This window comes from Monodon monoceros, unplaced genomic scaffold (assembly GCF_005190385.1).
Source record: "Monodon monoceros isolate NGI ecotype Baffin Bay Population unplaced genomic scaffold, NGI_Narwhal_1 Super_Scaffold_5, whole genome shotgun sequence".
Classification (NCBI taxonomy): Eukaryota; Metazoa; Chordata; class Mammalia; order Artiodactyla; family Monodontidae; genus Monodon; species Monodon monoceros.
The window spans coordinates 95,503,013-95,523,789 of NW_021703782.1; the positions used below are offsets into that span (position 1 = coordinate 95,503,013).

A 20,777-nucleotide genomic window follows, 5' to 3' on the forward strand; every position below is an offset into this window, starting at 1 on the left:
CTGATGTTCATTTTCCGGCCCTTCCCTCCCCTTCCCTTCCCTTCCCTTTACTTTTCTCAACCCTTCTCCCAGATTTATCACCACACATCCAATTAGTTTCCCAGCTGCATCCATTTTTCTTCCGTAGGGACACTGATTTGTCCTCATCTCTGATGTTCCCTTTGTACAAGCAGCAGTTGTGTATTATCTGAATTAGTACAGCAGTTTCTTAACTGTTTTCACTGGACTAGAAGCTCCATGAGGGCAGAGACCATGTCTGCAAAACCTGTTTTTCCAGTGACTATAGCCTAACACTGGACACAGACCAGACAGTCAACAATTATTCCCTGGATGGATGGATGGAGAGTATCTGTGACTCCAAACATTGGTTTTTCTGAAAGACAGCTTTCATTTGCTTGCTTCAAATTCTTCAGTAGCTCCCAAGCTCTCTCAGCATAAAGTTCAGTTTCCTTAAAGTGATGTACAAGACCGTTCATAATCTGGGTTCGGCTTAGTATGCCAGCCGTTTTCCCGTTGCACTCAAAACCACAGTCATCTTATTTCACATTCTCTCTCAACTGTTCTCTTTGCTTGGAATATCTCCTTTTCCCAAGCTTTCCCTTGTTAATTCTTCCTTATTTTTCAAAACAGAGCTAATGTACTTGTGAATATGTTCCTCTGTTAAATATCTCATCCCATTTGAGTATTATAGCACCCCTGTCGGGTAGGCATCATTAGAGTAGGTGATACTGTGAGAAACTGTATAGTTGATATTTTAACCCATCTTTCATTCCTTCAAAGCTTGGCATGATCCCTGGACCAACAGTATCACATAGTATCCTACTCCCCACCAAGGAATTACTTAACCATCTCAGGCTCTGTTTCCTCTTCCGTAAAATGAGTTTCATAAGACCAACGTCATAGACTTATGGCCAGGATGAAAAGAGCTGAGGCATGTAACGTGCCTGGCACAGTGCCCAGCACACAGAGAATGGTCAGTGCATGAAGACTGGTATTATTAAAGGGATTGCTGCTTTTTTGATGGCTTGGACTCAGTGCCCCTTGAGGCTCTTTTGTACATCTAAAAGTTGGTCTCTGATAGCACACACTTTGCAAATATTTCTAGTCCTGTTTACTTACTTGAGCATAACGACCAAGCTCACTTTCTTGTCCCTTGGAAAGCACTTGGTCCCTCTGTTGATTAACAATGAACCAGGGATGAAAGCGTGAGCCAGACAGATTTGTCATCTTTGCTCTCCTGTGGCTCCCACCACTGACAGTCATTTTCTCCGAGGAAGGGAGAAAGATTGCTCCATTGCTTGCCAGTTCCAGGAGAGCCCATGGTGGAGGGCGGGGGGTGTTCACCTGGCGCCTGCCGTGGCACAGCAGGCTCCAGTACTCCATGGAGCCTTCACTTTCTTTTGTAGCTCCATATTTGAACAAGATAGAAGATTCTTCACTTAACAAATATTTATTGAATGTCCACTGTGTTCACTATTTATGTGCCAGGCCCTGTATTAAAGACTGAATATGGTATTGAGTGAAACAGAGCTACAAAACAGAGACACAAATGACAACTATCTTATAGGATTTTGATAAGAATCAGATAAATAAATTAATGGCTAGGGAATGTGCTCTGTATGTATTCAAACGCTGCCCTCAATAAAGCTTTTTGAATGAATAAGTGATACAGGAGTACCAACAACCCACAGAGTCAAAAGAATCAGGAACTCTTTGGGTTGGAGAATCGATAAGAAGAAAGGCTTCAGCCTAGGTAGGGAGTCTTGTTTGTGCCTTTGACTTAAACAACCGGTCTCTTCTATCCAGCATTTGCTGCAAGTAATAAATGAACCTGGCCAAGGAGAGGTGGAGGGAATCTTGTAGTTACCTCCATCTCTTCTTGTTCTGATGTGTTATATCTAAAAAGTCTTTTGAATTTTCCTTGTTCTCCACCCCCCAGCCCCCTTGCTCCCATCTCTTTTTCTCTTCTCTTTTCCATCTCCACTGGACATCTTCTCTCTTCTCCCTTGGCTGGGCAGAGGCAAGGAGATTGGAGGCATTTACAGCTTTCACTGGAATGGCTTTTCCACCCAAAATGGCTTTCTAGTTTTCATACTGTGGTGATTCCTATTATGCTGTAACATTATCAAAACCTTTTCGGACAAAGATTGATTTTTTTCCCTTCTGCTTTAGAAATGTCCAGCATCTCCACCCCCCATCAACCACTGATGCTAAAGAATGTGGCTGATAGCACAACCTGAGAGCCTTCATCCTACCCTCACCAGCTGATGTGTATCTCTTGCTAGACACCCTTAAATAAATTAGAGCCAATCACTGCATTGAGTCCTGATTACTTTTCTCAGCAGTGCAAAGGAGAGCTCTCTGAGGGTCTAGGACTAATGATCTCAGCAGAGAAAAATTCAGAAGTCGCTGCAGGCTGAGATCAGTGGGGATGAGGCATCGTCTCTCTGGGGAAAGAGTAGAAGAATCTCTCCTTCCTTCTCCCCCCTCCTAACCATCCCTCCCCTTCCTGAGTCAGACTGGACAGAGCTCAGAGAAGCTCAGTGGTATGGAATGACCTCATGTGGAGAAGGGGAGGAAAAGAGATAAGATGGCTCCAGGGCTGTCTTCCAGCTCTGTCATCCATGGTTCTAGACAGTTTCCTCCCAGAATACTCAGCCCAAGGGGCAGAAGCTATCGTTACTTACCTCCTCTTCACTGGAGGTTTCTGGCCCTTCTGTCATTCCAAGCAGGTTGTACCAAAGGCAGTGCCACAGGGATGCTAGTTTATTTTAGTGGCTCTTCCGTTCAGTCTGGAGAACAACGAGGAACTTCAGGACGAGACAAAACTAGGCTCTAATGCTGACTGTTACACTTCAAGCTGTGAGACTCTGGTTAGTTCACTCCACATTTCTGAGCCTTAGTTGCCTCATCTCAGAAATGGGTCCTTGCAAGAATTAAACAGGTTCAGAGGACATAGTGAATGTTCAGCAAATGTGTGTTCCTTCTTTCTTTCCATCTGAGGCAGAAAAGCCTACAAGTAATAAATGAGGTGGGACAGTTTGGGCACCGACACAGTCATAAGACACTTACTTGAATGTAGTTTTGACCAGATGTCTGGTGATTTGTCCAGATCTGTATTGCAGGTGTGGGGATGAGCTGGGTGCTGTGCACACAGCAGATTCACCAAGACACTGAGAATCTTCCCTTTCTTTTTACCCTCTCTGTGAGTTCTAGTCAGGCCAGTGTCACCAGAGGTCTGCAGGAAACTCTGAGGACGAACTCATCCCCTCATCTCTTGTCCACAGGTCATCCAGATGTTGAACAACCCTGTAAGTCCAGTGTCCGCACCTGGAGCCCAAATTCAGCTGTCAACCCACACACAGTCCCTCCAGCCTGCCCTGAGCCACAAGGCTGCTACCTTGAACTGGAATTCCACTACCCCTTGGTCCCTGAGTCTTTGACCATCTGGGTGACCTTTGTCTCCACTGACTGGGACTCCAGTGGGGCTGTCAATGACATCAAACTATTGACTATCAGTGGGAAGAACATCTCCCTGGGCCCTCAGAACGTCTTCTGTGATGTCCCACTGACCATCAAACTCCGGGATGTGAACGAGAAGGTGTTTGGCATCCAGATCTACACGTTGGATGAGCACTTGGAGATAGATGCGGCCATGTTGACCTCTGTTGCAGACACCCCACTCTGCCTGGAGTGTAAGCCCTTGCAGTACAAGGTGGTCCGGGATCCTCCGCTCCAGGTGGACGTGGCCTCCACCCTACACTTCAATAGAAGATTCACAGACATGTAAGTGCACTCTCTGGATCAAGTGGGTGGGCTGTAGAGGGATGTAAGGAGGGTCAGAGAGGCCTGCACTGGAAGGAGCTTCATCACAGCCAGACTCACTTCTAGGGATTTGTAACCTGGTGTTGGCTGTAGAATTGTCTTAACAAGGCAGAGTTGATATGGTGGGAAGAACAGTGGACAAAGAACCAGGAGTCCTGAATCTTGGTGGCAGCCGTAACATGTAAACTCTAAGCCTCTCTGACCTCTCTGCAGCGTAGTTTTCCCAACAGTAAAATGAAGGAGGCTGGATGAGAGTAGCAATGAGAAAGTCGTGTATTACTAATGAAAGTACAAGAACCGAAGTTTGCTAATGATTTCCCTCTTATATTAAATTGAAGAGTATTCATGCATTGTGATTGCTTTTCCAGTGGGTGAGAAGGGGGTGAAGTTATAGCAGGTTGGCTGGGAATTGGGCATGTTCCTGGATATTTGCATAAGAATATTGCTGGAAGGTGAACATAACCAGTAACAGTCCTTGTTTTCCAGTGTGGAAGAGAGGGTCATACCCATTGGATACTTAGGAGCCTTTGCAGCTCTAGGTCTCCATGATTCTTTTCGGGTACTCATTGCTTTGATGTGAGATACTGTTTGTCCTTAATGTTCCTTTCTCAGTCCACCTCTCTATCTCCTCTTCCTCAGATATCCTGAGGATTTATGTTTTATGAGAGGGGCTGCCTTACTTTGAAGCCATTAGTGCTTTTCCCATATGCCAGACAATGGGCTAAGGTCTTTGCATCTTTTCCTTATTTCATCCTCCCCACAACCACAGCCCTAGTCTCCTTCTCATTTTACAAAGAAGGAAACTGTAGCTTAGAGATAGGAAGTCACTTGTCCAAGATCACATACTTAGGAAGTGGTGAGATCAGGACTGGAATTCATCCTGACTCCTAAGCCAGTGCACTTAACCACTGTTCAATTAAAGACGTGATTCCAATTTCTGCTTTAATCTAACAAATGAGAGAGCCTTAGCTACACCTAATTTGGGTACCAAGAGTCTACGAAGTCAACCACCAAACACTGGTTGAACCTCTTCTATGTACAAGTGACATGGGTGGGGAACACTTTGAGTATTGAAAAGAACAATAGCTCAAGAGTCAGACACCTTGTGTCTAGCCCCAGCCAGTCCGCTTACTAATGTTAGCTAAATCAGTCCATCTCTTTGAGCTTTGATTTCCTCTTCCGTGTGATGAAAATGTTGAAGTCAATGGTTTCTATGGGCCTTTTGTGGCACTTTCTTTGGTTCTAAGATGATACAAGACACAATCTCTGCTCTGTCTACTTGAAAATATTTGCTAAGCCAAATATTATTAATAGAAACCAAGTTCTGGAGGAAACTTTTAATCTTTCTAAAAGACAGAACCACTTTCAAACACTTTACCAGCACTTCCTGTTACAATGCTGGTAATTAACGTGCACATCGCAAGCAAAGCCTTACCCATTCATTGACTCAGAGATGGAGAACACCTGTGTAAGAACTCAGGGGGAGCACTTGGTTTGTGTTTGAGAACGTGCTTAAAAGATCGTCTTGCCTTGAAAATATTCTGTAACCCTGTCTCTTCCATCTCGTCACTTGTCTAGAATGGTAAAGTTCTATAAATATGCATCCACTTAACATTTCTGTATAAAACAATGAGGTGAAGAAATAATAGATGTCTTAAAACCTCAGCTTAAACCCAGCTTTTCTTTTTCAGCCTTGGGTTGTGAGCCTGTGAGCGCTGACGCAGGTTGATAAGTGTGGAATTGTGGAAATTAAACTGAAGAAGGAAAAGCACCCTGAGTTCTGTTCTCAGCTAAGTCACCAAATTGCTGTGCATTCTTAGGCTAGTCACTCTTTCCGGTGCTCAGAGGCCTTCAATCCATAAGGAGGAAGTTGTACTAGACTAGTGGTTCTCAAAGTCAGTTGCACGCTACAAAAATTGGGGGCATTTTAAAATCACCTCCAGCTCACTTGCATCCCCGCCTCCTTCCTCCTCCTGGTCCTGCCCCAGGTATTGATCTAATCGGTAAGGAAGATAAGGCCTAACCATTAGGACTTTAAAATCTCACTGGATGATTCTAACATGCAGCCAAGTTTAAGAACCACTGCACTAAGTCAGGCTCTCACAGTGTGGCCCCGTACTGGCAGCATCTGAGAATTTAGAAAAGCCATGTTCTTAGGTCCCAGTCCAGACAACTGAATCAGAAACTCTGAGTACAGGACCTTTCCAGATGATTCTGATGGTGGTTGAAGTTTAATGGTTACTGCTCTAAATGATCTCTAAGGCCCAGGAATCTCCAAGGTCTCTTTACTCATACGAGTGACTACTCATTCAATTTACAAGTTTGTATTGAGAACATTCTGTGTGCCAGAGTCTGTGCTGAGATCTGTAGATTCAGGGATGACTCAGCCCTTGCCACTTTCCTGTAGACACTCACACTTTAGTGCTGAAGACCTTAACCACTTGGTAAAAATGCCAATTCCTATGCCAGTTTGCTTCCAAAACCACCACTATTCAGGTCTACATTGTGTACCATTTGTTCTTTCATTCTCAACAAATGTTTCTTTGGTCCCCACTGTGTTGCAGGCACAAGGTCTAGACTGAGGCCTTCATTGACCTTCCTCTTTGTCTTTCTCGAGTCCCAAGGAATTTATTGGAGACCTGGGCTGGGCCAGGCTCCACTTCCTGACTTGAAAGTTCTCTGAGACTCTGAAAAAATAAAATATCATTCCAAGTCAACCTATCATTTCAGCTCCTTTATCTCTTGGTAAATCGAGTTCTAAACTCCAACACAAATACCTCTTTGTGTGTGTGTTTGTGTGTGTGTGTGTGTGTGTGTGTGTGTGTGTGTGTGTGTATTTTACTGCTCTCACATTTTTTCCATATCAAATAAATTGGCTCTTAGACAAGTTCTATATAAAGACTGTTTTGGAGAAAAAGAGGAGAGAGAAAAAAAATGCTTTCTTTTTCTTCCCTGACTCAACCCATTACATGATTCCCTTTGACCTTTGTCTTCATTTTTTCTCTCAACAAAAATATTTATTCTTTCTGTTATCTATACTGGAGATAGTTTCCCAAGGTATGACATTGATGAAGGGAGAGGCTTCTGTGCTTACCCAATGGATGCTTCTCGTAGACTGATTGCTTTTGGCCGGTACAAGGGAAAAATGGGACTGTCTCCCTTAAGTGGAAGCCTCTGCATTGAGTGAGGACTGACACTGACAGAGGAAAACGGAACCAGTGCTGACCCTGCTTCTAACTCACTATGTGACATGAAGACACATTGCATCACCTTTGGGGGCTTTATTTTTTCTATCTGTAAAATGAGGGGACAACATGTGAAGCTTTTCTCTGTGGATAGGAGTTGTTCTTAGGTGACTTTTTTTTTTTTTTTTTGGTAGTAAAAGGGACTCAGCAGAGATTGTTTATCTCTGAATCAGTACCCAGCATGGACCTCACCAGTTCTGGATGGCCTAGTGAAAGGTGTAGTTTGTGAATAATTATGATAACGATAATAATAACAATACCAATAACCACTTATTGAACATTGACTCTGTTTTAAGTGCCTGACACATATTTCTGAGGCAGCTGAAGCTCAGAAGAGTGACTTATCCAACCTAATACAGCTGGTAGTGGCAGAGCCAGGTTTAAAACCCATGTCTAATTCCAAATTCCACCTTCTCAACCACAATACCATACCACCTCCTGCTCTAATAATGCAAAGGCAGAATTTTAGAGCTCAGACATGCATCCAAGCTGGCTACGGTTCAAGATACAGGAGGTAGGAGGCAGGATTACAACTCACAGGCCACCAACCCACAGTCCCTTCCTGAGACCCACTCTTGGAAGTCTGGCATCATGAGGTACATGGCCAGGTCTTTTTGTGTCTGGCTGGGAAGAAGGAGCAAGGATGCTTCTGTTTCTAAACTTGACTGCCAAGTGCTTCTGCACTGGGCACCATGCTACTTGGGTTTGTATAGAATCTCCAGATTTCACTAAGAAGTAAAGACTCTGGATAAAACTAAGCCCTTTTTTTTGGCTTAGAGGAAGTGGGATATAGAGCAAACCAGGAACAGTGAATAGCAGCTAACTTTCAATATTCATCTGTTCGTCTATCCATCGTTGATTCATTCAGCAAATACTTACTGGACGTCTGTTACACACTATGCACCATGTTAGGACATGATGGTACAGTGGTGCCAGGACAGGCATGGAGTCTGCCCACATGGTGTGCCCACTCTTTGGGAAGAGAGGGGGTTAGGAAAGCAGTAGCACTGCAGTATAGTAAATGCCCTGATGGAGAAAACAGAAACAGAAAGTCAGTGGTTTCTAACCGAAACTTGGAAGAATTGAGCTGTAATTGAGGAATACAATCTCCTTGAGGACTGGATTTTTGCTGGTTTATCTGCTGGTGCAGTCCCAGTGCCTAGAACAATTCCAGGCACAAAGTAGGCACTCAGTAAATATTTTTGAATGGCTCTTGAGTAAAGAATGGGAAGGAGTTTAGCAGTTGAAGAGAAATGGAGAAGCTGTCATTTACTAAGTACCTACTATGTGTCAAATGCTTAACTAAGGGCTTTATTTAAGTAATCTCATTTGACTTAATCTGTACAACGACTGCAGCGTAGGTGCTCCTATCACCAAATTACAGATAAGAACCTGAAACTCAGAGATTACACAGCTATCAAACTGTGTAACTATAACTGGGGTTTGCACATAGATCCATCAGCTCCAAAGCTAGTGCTCTTATCCATTCTCTAGTTGAACAACTATGTTTGCGTTGCCTACTTTGTTTGTGCCTCTCTGTTCTTAGAATCGTTGATTTAGAGCTAGAAATATTCTTAGAAGTCATCTCTCCCAACGAGCTTCTTTGTGTGTCCCAATTAACTAATCTATTGATTCTTCTTTCACATTCAGACCTGTTAAGCTGCCAACATAATCTCTATTTCACCTCACCTCCTCAGCATTCTCAATATAAGTCTTGAGGTAAGTGAATAGACATAAAGGAAGGACATATTCACATGATCCGGGTGGAAATTGTTGTGGATATGAGTCCACATTTTCCAGATCAAATCTCAAATCTCTTCCTCTGGATTCCACATACTCAGAAACCCCTATCAGTCAGCTCAGAAACTTTCTAGTTCGCTCATCCGTTCATTTTCTCAGTGAATATTTTTTGATTTCCACCATGAACCCGAGTACTTTCAAGGCACTAGCAACGCAGTAGTGAACAGAACAGAGAAGATCCTTGCTCTCCTTGATCCCCGTGATGTAGTTGGAAGAGACGAACCAGAAAACACTACATAATATCTCACTGGGTAGGATTTAGTAATTTTAGATAGGTGGTCAGGAAAGGCCTCTGTGATGAGGTGACATTTGAACAGAGACTGGAAGAGTCTCCTAGTGACTCATAATAGAGGCTGGGTGACCTGCCATCATTGAGATCCTAGCCTGTTTGGAACACAGATAGATGTCTTATAACTTGGTCCTTGATCACTGTTTGGCTTATCTTAGATTTAACTGTGCCTGCGTTTTTTTCTCTCACCTGGTTCAGATTCTTAAATACAAAATTTAGCATGCTCATTCGTCAGAGTCAAGGGTCCATGAATGCTTGTCAGGTAAATGAGTGAAGAGTGAGTCAGCAGTAGAACCTCTCAGAAAAAGGGTCTCCTGCTTCCACATCTTAGCCGTAGTATTGACACATGATGCCATAGTAAGCCTCAGAGGGCTGGGAAAGGTTAGACCAAATCAGGGTCAACTGAAGCACAGATGGCTCCTCCGTGCTGTTTCTGTGGCTCTCAAGGTGAGTCACCATTTCATTTTTTGACTCAGCCACATTTCTTTTCCTGGCTCTTTCTGTATGTCACCTAGTCATGCATTCTTTGTTCTTGTATGTATTCATTTTTTTCATTCATTCATCAACCAAATAGTGAAAATCTAATTTAATCATATTCAGTGATACTTTCTTTATTTCACAGATATTTACTAGGTGTCTGTTCTGTGCTAGAACTAGAGATCCCACAGTTTAAAGGGGGAAACGGGCAAAGAAATCAGGTGATTATACTGCAGCATGAAAAGTGTATGGTGTGAGGGTCCCAAGAAGGGTATATAAAACACAAGAAGGGCATCTAACCCAGCGTGAGATGGTTTAGGAAGGTTTCTTGGAAGAAGTCATGTCTAAGCTGAGACCTGAAGGATGAATAAAAGTTGATCATTGAAGAAGTTTGCCATAGGATGGATGGTTGAAACCCAGTGGATGCTCAGCGAAAATTGATAAATGAATGAATGCATACACGAAAGAATGAATGAAAGAATGAATGAACCAACCTACTCTACTTCATGGCAGAAGAACATGTTCAGTCTCAGATCGAATGTAGAAATGTAGTCATCTGAGCTATCTGTCCACTTTGGTCCCTAAATCTACTTCATTCCTTTTAACTGCTATAGAACATTCCACAGTAGGAATGTGCTGCAGGTTATTTAGGTGTATCCGTGGTCATGACTACCCAACAAAATGGAAGTGCTTTGTCTTTGCCCATTTGATGGGTAAAACATGGCTTCTCATTGGTGTTCCTGTGATTGAGCATCATGAATGAGCAGCTTTTCAAATATCGACTGGCTGTTTACATTCCCTCTTCTGTGACTTGTCTATTAATATCTTTAAGTGGTGTCTGGTTGTTAATCTTTTCACACCTCAGTTTTCCCATCTGCTAAATTGGGATTTTAATGTCAGCCCTCCTGCATATCCATCAGTGTTACTGGAATCTAGGGTAGAATGGGCAGTCAAGAGGGAACTAGCATTTATGAAGAAGTTACTCTTAGTAATCACTTATTCATTGATATATTTCTCGAACGTTCCTTGGATGGGAACCATGCCACATTCTGAAGATACAGTGGTTACCAAAAACCAACCCAGTTTCTGACCTCAGTGGAGTGTAAATTTAATCACTGTGTTAGCCACCATCACTTATGCAGGTAGCACTTACTACTAGCCGTACTAGCATCCCTACTGCTGATAATTACCATGTAGTAAATACTTCATATATGCTCAGTATTTTTATAAGCCTACCGATGAGGTGTAGTTATCAGTATGCTTTATTTTTAGATGGGGAAGGTCAGACTCAAAAAGGTAAAGTCGTTCATTTAAGGTCCCACAGTTAATAGATGCTCGAGTCAAGTTTTACATCTCCCTGCCTGACGCCAAAGGGCATGCCTGGCAAACTATAGAGCATAATCATTGCTATGACAGGAAAAGGACAAGGTGGCATCTTGATGGATGGAGAAAGTAGATGTTAAAACGAGCTTTTCTTGTTTCCAGGAAGCAACAGAATAAACACACAGAAGAGAACTTTTTTTTTTTCATTTAGGTTTTGAATATTTAAGTAGATGAGGAAGAGGTTTGGCACAGTGTGGGCATGGTCAGACCAGCATGGTTTCCAGGAACCTGTTGTGGAAATGCACGCTCCAGGCTGGACCCCTCTCTGAGCAGGGCCTTTCCCCACACCTTTCCAACATGGCCTTGCCTGCGTTCTGATGTCCATCAGGACAAATGAGCAGCATCAGGATTGATAGCTGTTTCTCCAAGTCCAGAACAAATACTTCTGTTCCTAGCCCAGGCCAGCAGTGTACATAGTCAGCACAATCTTCCTCTATTTTTGGAAGCCGGGCATCATCCACCTACAACTCCCTCTCATCAGTCTTAGGCCAAGTACCTCTCAGGATGAAATACAGGTTCTGGGAACATTAGGGTAAACAAAAGGGTTTAGCAGAATACACAGATCTCTGGGGTCAGCAGTAGCCGTAGAAGTGCTGACTGTCTCCAGGTACCTTCACGATTTTGAAAGTGCGAAGGGCCCCTGGTTGGTGCTAACACTACTGAGATCACTTATCTAAATTTCTGTGGATCAGTCTGATGCATTCCTGGACCATTATAGTGTCTCTTCTACAGATATTAATTAAGACTCACAGAAGTTAAGTGATGGACCCAAGCCTCTGTTGATAAATTTATTCATTCATTTGTTCAGTCTTTTAAGAATAAGTGCCTTTTGCGTGTCAGTCTCCATGCTGGCACTGTAATTGTGAATCTTATAACTGGATAGGAGGGCTGGTCTGAATAATAGCCCAAATAAAAATATAATTACAACCTGAAGATTTATTATTACGTGAGGTTACAGTAGAGCATAATTCCGCCTCAAATTAAGGGGGGATATACAGAAGACGAGACTGGAGTTGTAAGCAGGGGCCGTATTGTGAAGGGAGTTTCTGTTATGGAGTTTGGATTTGTTCATTGGGAAGCAGAGGACTAAACCAATCAGATCTGTGTTTCTATGAAATTGCTCTTGGTGCTCTGTAAAGAGGGGATTGAGGAAGAGTGGGAAAGTCCATTTAGAGGTTATTGCTAAAGTGCAAGCCAGAGATTATGATTATCTGCAGGAGAAGTGGATGAATTGGGGGAATGTTTGAAAAGTAGAACCAACAGGACTTGGAGATGTATTGGATGCAAGGGTTCTGAGAAGGAGCTGTCCAGTGACTCCCGGGTTTCTGGTTTGAGTATCTGGAATGAGGGAAATGTTATTTCCTGAAATGGAGGAATAGATTTTAATTTAGTGTTTTGTTGGTGGGGTAGATCAAGAGCTCCTTTGGAACACAATGAGTTAGTGAAGTCGGGTTGCAGCGGGTGTCCTGCTGTCACCTGCTTCTTTGTTCTTTTGCCTTTCTCCCTGTGGGTAGGAAGGATGGACTGGACTTGGTTGTATGGGCACCAGTTCCTGATTTTTAAGAAAACAAGTAAATGAATGGGAACGAGAAGGAAAATAACAGCCGTCAGAGTAATTACAGATGTGGGAATAATGGAGGAATTTATCTCACACTGGGCATTGGCAAGAGGAGTGGACAAAATCCATTCAGTCTGTGCTCAGAGATGATGAGAATCCTCAGGACAGAACATAGTGGGTTTGTGTTGTATCTGCTAAAGCAGGAACCTCAGACATTACTTAGGAGATGCTGAATTTGGGATCAGGAGACCTGATTCTCAGGCCAGCACACAGCTGTCTTGCTGCATGACCCTGAGCAGATTCCTTCAATGCTTTGAACCTCAGCTCCTGTCCCTGGAAAAAAGTGGGTGATGATTCCGATCCATACAGTCTCACAAAGGGTGTCCTGAAAAACTAATGAGCTAATGGACTTGCAAGAACATGAAGCAATGTGGGGGAACTATAAAGATTTAAATGCTCGTGATTCTTCCTATTGTTTGGTTTTCATTAGGCTTGTTCTTGGCCAGGCCAGAGAGTATGTGTGAAAGACAAACACACAGACATGCACAGACACACTCATGAAACAGTTTCCCGTTCAACTCTGCACAGAGTTCAGTGCTGGATTAGAAGAAAGAAAAGACCATTGCACTTTAATCTCTGTAGCTGAGCTAAAGAAAAAGAGAGAAGACCCATCAAAGTGCTGGCCCTGGAATCAGGAGACATGGCTTCAAGTACCGAACTCCTGAGATTTTGCTATATTACTGGGTCATGATTCCCCATCTGTGGGCCCAAGTCCCCTTTCTATAAAATGAAGGCCTAGGTAAATGACTCTGAAAGTCATTTCCAGCTCTGACATTCCATTCAGACCCTCCTGGAGTTCTTACCTGCCCCGAGTATGTCTAATTCAGTAAGAGTAGAGGGACCAGGCTACATGTCCCGTGCGAGCTCAGAGACTGGCCGTCTGTAAAGAAAGCCTTCCAGGTGCACTGGGGCCCTCAGAGCTCCTTCTTGACCTACTGTCTCTCTCTCTTAGGGCTTACCGATAGTTTCCATTTGGGACAATTTCAGAATGTACTGGTGTATTTTTCCTGTTCAGCGGCATTTTGACTTGACAGTGAGATACCAGAGATGGGAACTAGGTAACATTTGTCATATTATCTTCAGCTTCTTTGGAAGGACAGGCATGAAGTAGATGGTCAATAAACGGGTCAATAAAGGCATGAATGAATGAATGAGTAAACGCTTTGGCAGATCAATAAGTGGTCAGAAATTTGTGGTAATACAGATGATAGCTGGTATATTGGAGGTCTTCCTTTAAACGTCTGAAATGGATTCGTTACCAGAGGGGCAAAAGGATCAAAGAAAATCTTATCGCATGGTCTCTTCTCCTCTTGCGGCCGCAGTCCCCCTAAAGGGAAGGGATGGGGCCAGACTATGTCAGTCAGTCTACCATCCACCCCACAGGCATTTATTTATTACTGTCTTTGTAATGGGCCCCGTGCTGGGCAATGGAGAGAGATAAACGGGGCAATGAAGAGCAGTCCCAGCCATCTGGGAGCTTCATCTAATTCATATGAGAAGGGGACACCTAAGTGGTAACAAAAGTGAGAAAGGTGTTATGATAAGAGAAGCACAAGGGCTAGGAAATCCTCACTCAGCTAAAAGGTCAGTGAGATCCTCCTGGGAAAGGTGGCATCTACACTAAGGCCGGACCATTTAGCCAGGGAAGGGAGGGGGGGACTGTTTGCTCATGGTGGCTGAGGGGTCAGTTTTGAGGAGGAGAGTTTGAGCAAAGAGGCCAGAGGGGTTGAGAGGAGGCCAGCAACGTTGGTTCTAGAATGCCATGCTGACGGGTCTGGGCTTCATCCCGAGGGTGGTGCGGGGCTGTTAGGGGTAAGAGAGAATCCTGATCAGGTTAGGTTTTAGGACAGCTCTGTGGCTGTGTGGCTATCTGGGCCGATGTAGGGATAGAGGCACAGACAGTAAATGATGAGGGAGGTAAGACAATGTTGCCAGCACTGAAGTAGAAGATGGCCCTGGTCTAGGGTAGTCAAGGTGGGAATGGAGAGAACTGGATGGGGCTGAGCAGTATTGATGGGATGGATGTACCCCACGACTGGTCAGAGGGAGGAGGGAAGTGAGTATGTCCTAGAAGTGCCTATGTTGTTGGCGTCACTGAAACGCATAATGTGGAGATAGAGGGATGTTTGGTTTGGGATGAGAGGAGGACGAGTTCAAAGCTGTCTTCCCATTATCAGTCTGCGAATTGGTGGGGGCAGACAGCTACAGTTTGCTTTGAGCCATAACATTTCTGTGTACAGATTCAGGAGCAGGTGAGGCATGTGCATGTGCACGTGTGTGTGCATGCGTGCATGACTCTGTGTGTGTGTGTGTGTGTGTGTGTGTGTGTGTGTGTGTGTTTTGGGGGGTGGGCAGACAAGACCTGTGAGACCACCTGTTTTCATCATGCATCGATTCTCGAATTGTTGTCCAGTGTTCTCAAAGGTCCCCTGTGGGGGTCGTGGGGTTAATCTTCCGCCACACTAATACCTATAACGTTACGAGGCATGGGCTTTGTTTTCTACCCAGGATTAATCATTCACTCATGGGCTTTAATACAAGCCAGACACCACCTCACTGTGCCTCACGCAAAGCAATGCCAGTGCCCCCTTCCATTTTAATGCTGCTTTCACGTTCTTGTTGTCAGAGTGGAAAGTAGGTTTTTTGCCTGAGCGTCAATATCCTATAAACTGAAACGTTTGAATTCTTCCATCCAACGATGTTAGTCACAAAGTGCCAGGAAAGCTGGACTCTGCCATTGACGTTCTGCATGACTTGGGGCAACTTATTCCCTCCTTCTCTGGGCTCTAGCATCCATCCCACAGTGAGACACTGAGCAAACCAATATCCAAAGCCTGATTTCTACATTTTTTGTGTTTCCTTCTTGAGCTACGGTCCTTGTATACAAACTCAGTCCCCAAAAGTTTTCAGCAGAGAGAATTCTGAGGTGCTCACACCTCCTCCTGTCTAGGAATTAGACTCAAAACCTCTCAGGCCGGGAAGGAACATTGAAGCACTGACACTCTACAGATGAGAGAATTGAGCCCAGAGAGGGGAGGCCACTTCCTCAGTCACACAGCCCTTTGATGCCAGAAGAGGGAATTGAACCTAGGGCTCCTGATACCCAATCCGGGTGCGCCTTCCCCCAACATCGCGGAGTGCTGGAGTTTGGCCAGACCTTGGGATTCAGCTTTGAGCTCAGCTCTCTCTGATCATGAAGAAGTCTCCGTTGGCTGCTCAGGGTGAAATCATCGCGCGCTGACATTAGTAACGTCATGGCAGCTGGTGCTGGTGAGGGGGGTGGTATAGGAAATGAGAGAACGCATTTGGCCAAGCTCCGGGTCCACGTGACCCTCCAAGAGCCCTCATTTCAAAACAAACTCAATCTTTTAAGTTCAAGTTCTCCCCTCTCGTCAGAAACGTGACTTCCTGCTTCTAAGAAGCCAGGCTTACAAAAGGGCTCAGAAGACTTCGCGGACATCAAATAGCTCTTACAAAATAGCGTTTTGATGAGTTAAGTGTAAATGAATCAGAAACATAAGGATTACATTTTCCCCAAGCGCACATGGGTTTCAAAATTCGAGGGGAAGTGTAGTTTGCTAACTGCACGCCGACTTTCACCGAATCCAAAGCATTCATGGGGAGGGTGGGGCTAGGGGGGCGAAGAAAGAGATGCCCAGCCCCCAAATGGTTTTAGATGTGATGCCAAATTCGAAAATGCTGTTGGGCTCACCCTCTGCCAGTAATAAAATCGCTGGCCACCCAGAGAGGCCACAGGAAGGAGAAGGGAGGCTGCTTTCCCCACTGGCCCCTGGTCCTCAACAACTGTGTTCAGTTAGTGCCGCTCAATCACCAGCTGTCACTGGGTCCCTCTGTTGACTCCTGGCCCCCGTGTGGCCTCCATTTTCACCCTGTGCTGCATGCCTTGTTTACCTCCGACTATATCTGGTGTTTTGGCTCCCAGGGGTCTTGGCGACCAGTCAGTTTGTCACAAGCCCCTGCTCTGCAATCAAGAGACCTGTCCATCACCAGCAGGGGTGTTTGGGGAAGCTGTCACACATCACCTTTGGTTGCATGCAGGAAAAACAAGAGTCCCTTGTAGTTCTTTTCCTCTCTCCTTTCTTTAATGCTATACAGGTGTGGCGTTTCCCCCAAACTGGTAAATGTCTTCCCTTCAAATCTCAGCCTGACACAAACAACCAGTTAACTCTCAGGGCTGCTGTGACCTTATCCCAGGATTTGAAACTCTGAATCTTTTATAATTTCCACATTGTCCCCCCCATTCTTTCTCTTGGATTTTATTTCACTGCACCAAGAAAGTAGAAAATCATTTCAGTTGGTGGTAAAAGATGATTAAAACAAAACAACAAAGGCCTTGGCTGCAAACTGTTAGTTTTATTAAATGTGCTACTGAGTTTTAAATTGGTACCAGGGCAGATCTTTGTACAGTTATATCCAAGGCTGCTGGAATTAGTCAGTTGCATGTATACATTTGCTCCTTCCTGAGCCTTATACAGAGTGAGGGCGGCACTGTCAGTCCGAAAAGAATGAGCTGAGTGTTACCTGTGTGACAGGGGTGGACCCTAGCCCCACTGGGAGGGATACACACGCCCAGTGGATTCTCAGATCCCTGCCTTCTCAGTCCTCATTCATTTAATCCAGACCATGGGTTGGAGCTCACAGTGGTCACCAGGGATAATAGTGGATGGATATTGTAAGACCAAAGTCCATTTTCCCAAACAAAGATTCTTTTCTTGGCAATGGAATCTCACCCTTCTGAGATTAAGATTTCATTAAAGCAAAGCTTTAATTTCCACATGAATGGAAAGGGCCGCAGTCTACTGAGGTGGCGGTGGAGGGAACCCAGGCTGTCTAAAGCCCTGGGTGCCGGTTCGGTGTCTCGACTACTGCTAACACATCTAAGTTCTGACTTCTGTAGCTGGAGGTGTGGGACTTGGGAAATCATCGCATCCAGTCCCCTGCTTTTACAGCAGTGGTTTTCCATCCCTCAATGACTCAAGCCCTAACATCTCGCCTCAGAACCCTCCACCATCTACCTTACACTCTCAACTGACCATTCTCGTGAAACTTTAGCACTTCCTTTGGCTTACCCTGCAGGCCAGTCTTAATGCACTGTTCTTTATCTCAGAAGGTTAACCTGTGTCCTGTTCTGGGCTGTTCCTACTGCCCAGAATACCATGCTTATCATTTACGGCTTGATATGTTCCCCACGTGCACTGTCTCCGACTATTAATTCCTTCAGCGGGTATTGTTGGAAACCTAGTCTGTGCCAAGCGCTGTGCTGGGTACAGAGATGTAGCAATGAAAGGCTAATGTTTTTTTTCTGTCCTTAGAACGCTTAATGTACACCATGGAAGACAGACATCTGCTTACAACAAAGGGTGTGAGTTTTATAATAAAGTATGGGAGGATATGGACACCTGTAGAAGGGATCAACCTAATCTAGGTGTCAGGACTCTCCCTTTCTCATCCTTCTAACCACGATTGGACCCTCCTCTCTGTTGGTGCTCTTCAAGCTCTGCCTTGAATTATAGTCAAACTGTACTTGGCTTATCCTCTCTTTTGCCCATTGAACTATTTGAGATCAGTGATGGTGGTATCTTCTTCATCTTTGGAATGACTCCTGCCAGAAGCTCCATACATGCTTTTTATTTGAATTGCCCAAGGCAAGCAAGGTCCAGAGAGGAGAACTAATTCATCGAAAATCACAACCAAAGTTAATGGAATAACCGTAGTCATTTTTCCTGACGTGGTCCAGGTGACATCCACAGTGACGTCAAACTGCCTTTCATGTTGTCGCTTCCCAAGGCAGAGGATATTCTCTGTCTTCTTCAAATAATCAACAACAGCCCTCTTCCAATAAAACATAAGACCAAAGTACCTCTCAACCTAGAACAAAAGTAAAGTGTTCTCTGAAGAATCCAGGGTGATACCCAAACGAAATTGGAATGAAGGAGCATATTGTTATCATATGTAGGAAAGAACAGTGTGTGTAACCTTAATGCATGAATGTTAAGAAATTCTTTGGAGAAGACTACACACAGCTTCAAGCGTTCAGTGAGGAAGGATATTTTGTTGCCAGTTTTAGTTCTTTTCAATCAAAATAGAATATGACGACGTCGAGCATGGTGCCAGAACTTGGTAGGAACTCAGTGTGTTCCTGCATCAGTCCATCCCGTGGGCAGATGTTTGGTCTTTCTGCTTTTCCCCCAAACCACCTATCTATACTGCTACTGAAATGGTCTTCCACAAAACAAATGTTATTATGCCCTTTGACTCAAAAGCCATTTCTGTCCTCCTCCTCATGGCTTGGCTTCTCCTTACCCATCCTGTCCAGCCAGGATACCTTCTTTGAGGAGTTCAGACTCCTCCACAGCCTGTGTCTGATATTACTCGTGCTCCCTACAGACCCCTACACTTTTTTTTTTTTTAACATCTTTATTGGAGTATAATTGCTTTACCATGGTGTGTTAGTTTCTGCTTTATAACAAAGTGAAACAGTTATACATATACATATGTCCCCATATCTCTTCCCTCTTGCGTCTCCCTCCCTCCCACCCTCCCTATCCCACCCCTCTAGGTGGTCACAAAGCACCGAGCTGATCTCCCTGTGCTATGTGGCTGCTTCCCACTAGCTATCTATTTTACGTTTGGTAGTGTATGTATGTCCATGCCACTCTCTCACTTTGTCACAGCTTACCCTTCCCCCTCCCCGTGTCCTCAAGTCCATGCTCTAGTAGGTCTGTGTCTTTATTCCTGTCTTACCCCTAGGTTCTTCATGACATTTTTTTTTCTTAGATTCCATATATATGTGTTAGCATATGGTATTTGTCTTTCTCTTTCTGACTTATATACAGACTCTAGGTCCATCCACCTCACTACAAATAACTCAATTTCGTTTCTTTTTATGGCTGAGTAATATTCCATTGTATATATTAGGCTGCGTTAAAGCCATTCATTTTAATGTCTTTTCTTCCCCAAAAGCCTATGAGCATCCTAAAGGCAGGACTATATTTTACTGATCTTTGAATCCAAGAAACCTAGGAAAAGCTGGGACAACCCAGTGAATGCTATTTGGATGAATGAATGGATGAACAAGATATAAATATATTTATCCAGAATTTGAAAAAGTAGTCAAAGCCATGAAAGTAGTTAGCTCGCATAAAGCTGACTAGCTGGGTTTACTTCTCCTATGCGCCTTTTTTCATGAACACTAGAGATGAAGTGGTATTGACATACTTGTGATCTTATATTCATAGAAAATTGTATGTGTTTGTGTATGATTATATATAAAAAGATACATGAAGGGTTGCTGACCAGCATGTTCTTGATAGCTGCCTCAAGGTGATGGAATTTGATATAATTTTACTTTATTTTAATTATTTTACATAGTGCTTTAATTTGTTAAAGCAAGTATAGGTAACCTTTATGGATAGAAAAAAACATAAAGCAGTTGGGATAATACACTATCCCTTCTCAATTAAAAAAAAAATCGGCTCTCACCTCGCAATATGTTAGTGCTTAAGCTATTTTGCTCTATAATTCTACATAAGAAATAAAATCTACTTTAGTCTGAGTTGCAGCTTCCTAAAAGACTTCAGGACTATAAGGGGGAGCTTGCCTTATCTTCAGATAGTTGCAGTGTTCTGTACTTGATTGGATATTAATGCACTGCTCACTAGCATGTACTTACCCAAGGAGGCATCTCAATATCTTGGAAAGGTCAAGAGTTCTAGAGTCAAACAGCATGATTTAAATTCTGCTTTATAATTATTATCTCCCTGACCTTGGGCAGATCACTGAACTACACTGAACCTCAACTGCACAATGCAAATGATTTCTACCTTCGAGGTATATTTTAGAAATTGTATGTGGAAATATGCTGGACTAACAAACTAAAAATATTTCCAGTACAAACCTCTATTCCAGATAAAATACAACTGATATAACTAGCATCCTTTAAAATGCATGACTGAGATCAGAGGAGTCAAAAAATGTGTTGCTAAAGGCAAAAATAAAATAGAACTGAGAACTAGACAGGTAAGCCCTGAATCTAGTTTTATTGATGTAGTTTGGATAAGGGAGAGCCATCAGTTTTGGCAACTGAGTGGATTGAATATGCTTGCTTATTCTAGGAGTG

The 20,777-nt window shown here is 43.7% G+C and overlaps 1 protein-coding gene across 1 annotated transcript in view; it reads left to right on the plus strand.

Moving 5' to 3' along the window:
• PAPPA (pappalysin 1) overlaps positions 1-20,777 on the plus strand; it is a 253,443-nt gene that overhangs the window by 82,086 nt on the left and 150,580 nt on the right. The window contains exon 8 of the mRNA XM_029203474.1: positions 3,288-3,786. Coding sequence (XP_029059307.1) covers positions 3,288-3,786 — 499 coding nt within the window. The remainder of the gene's footprint in view (positions 1-3,287; positions 3,787-20,777) is intronic.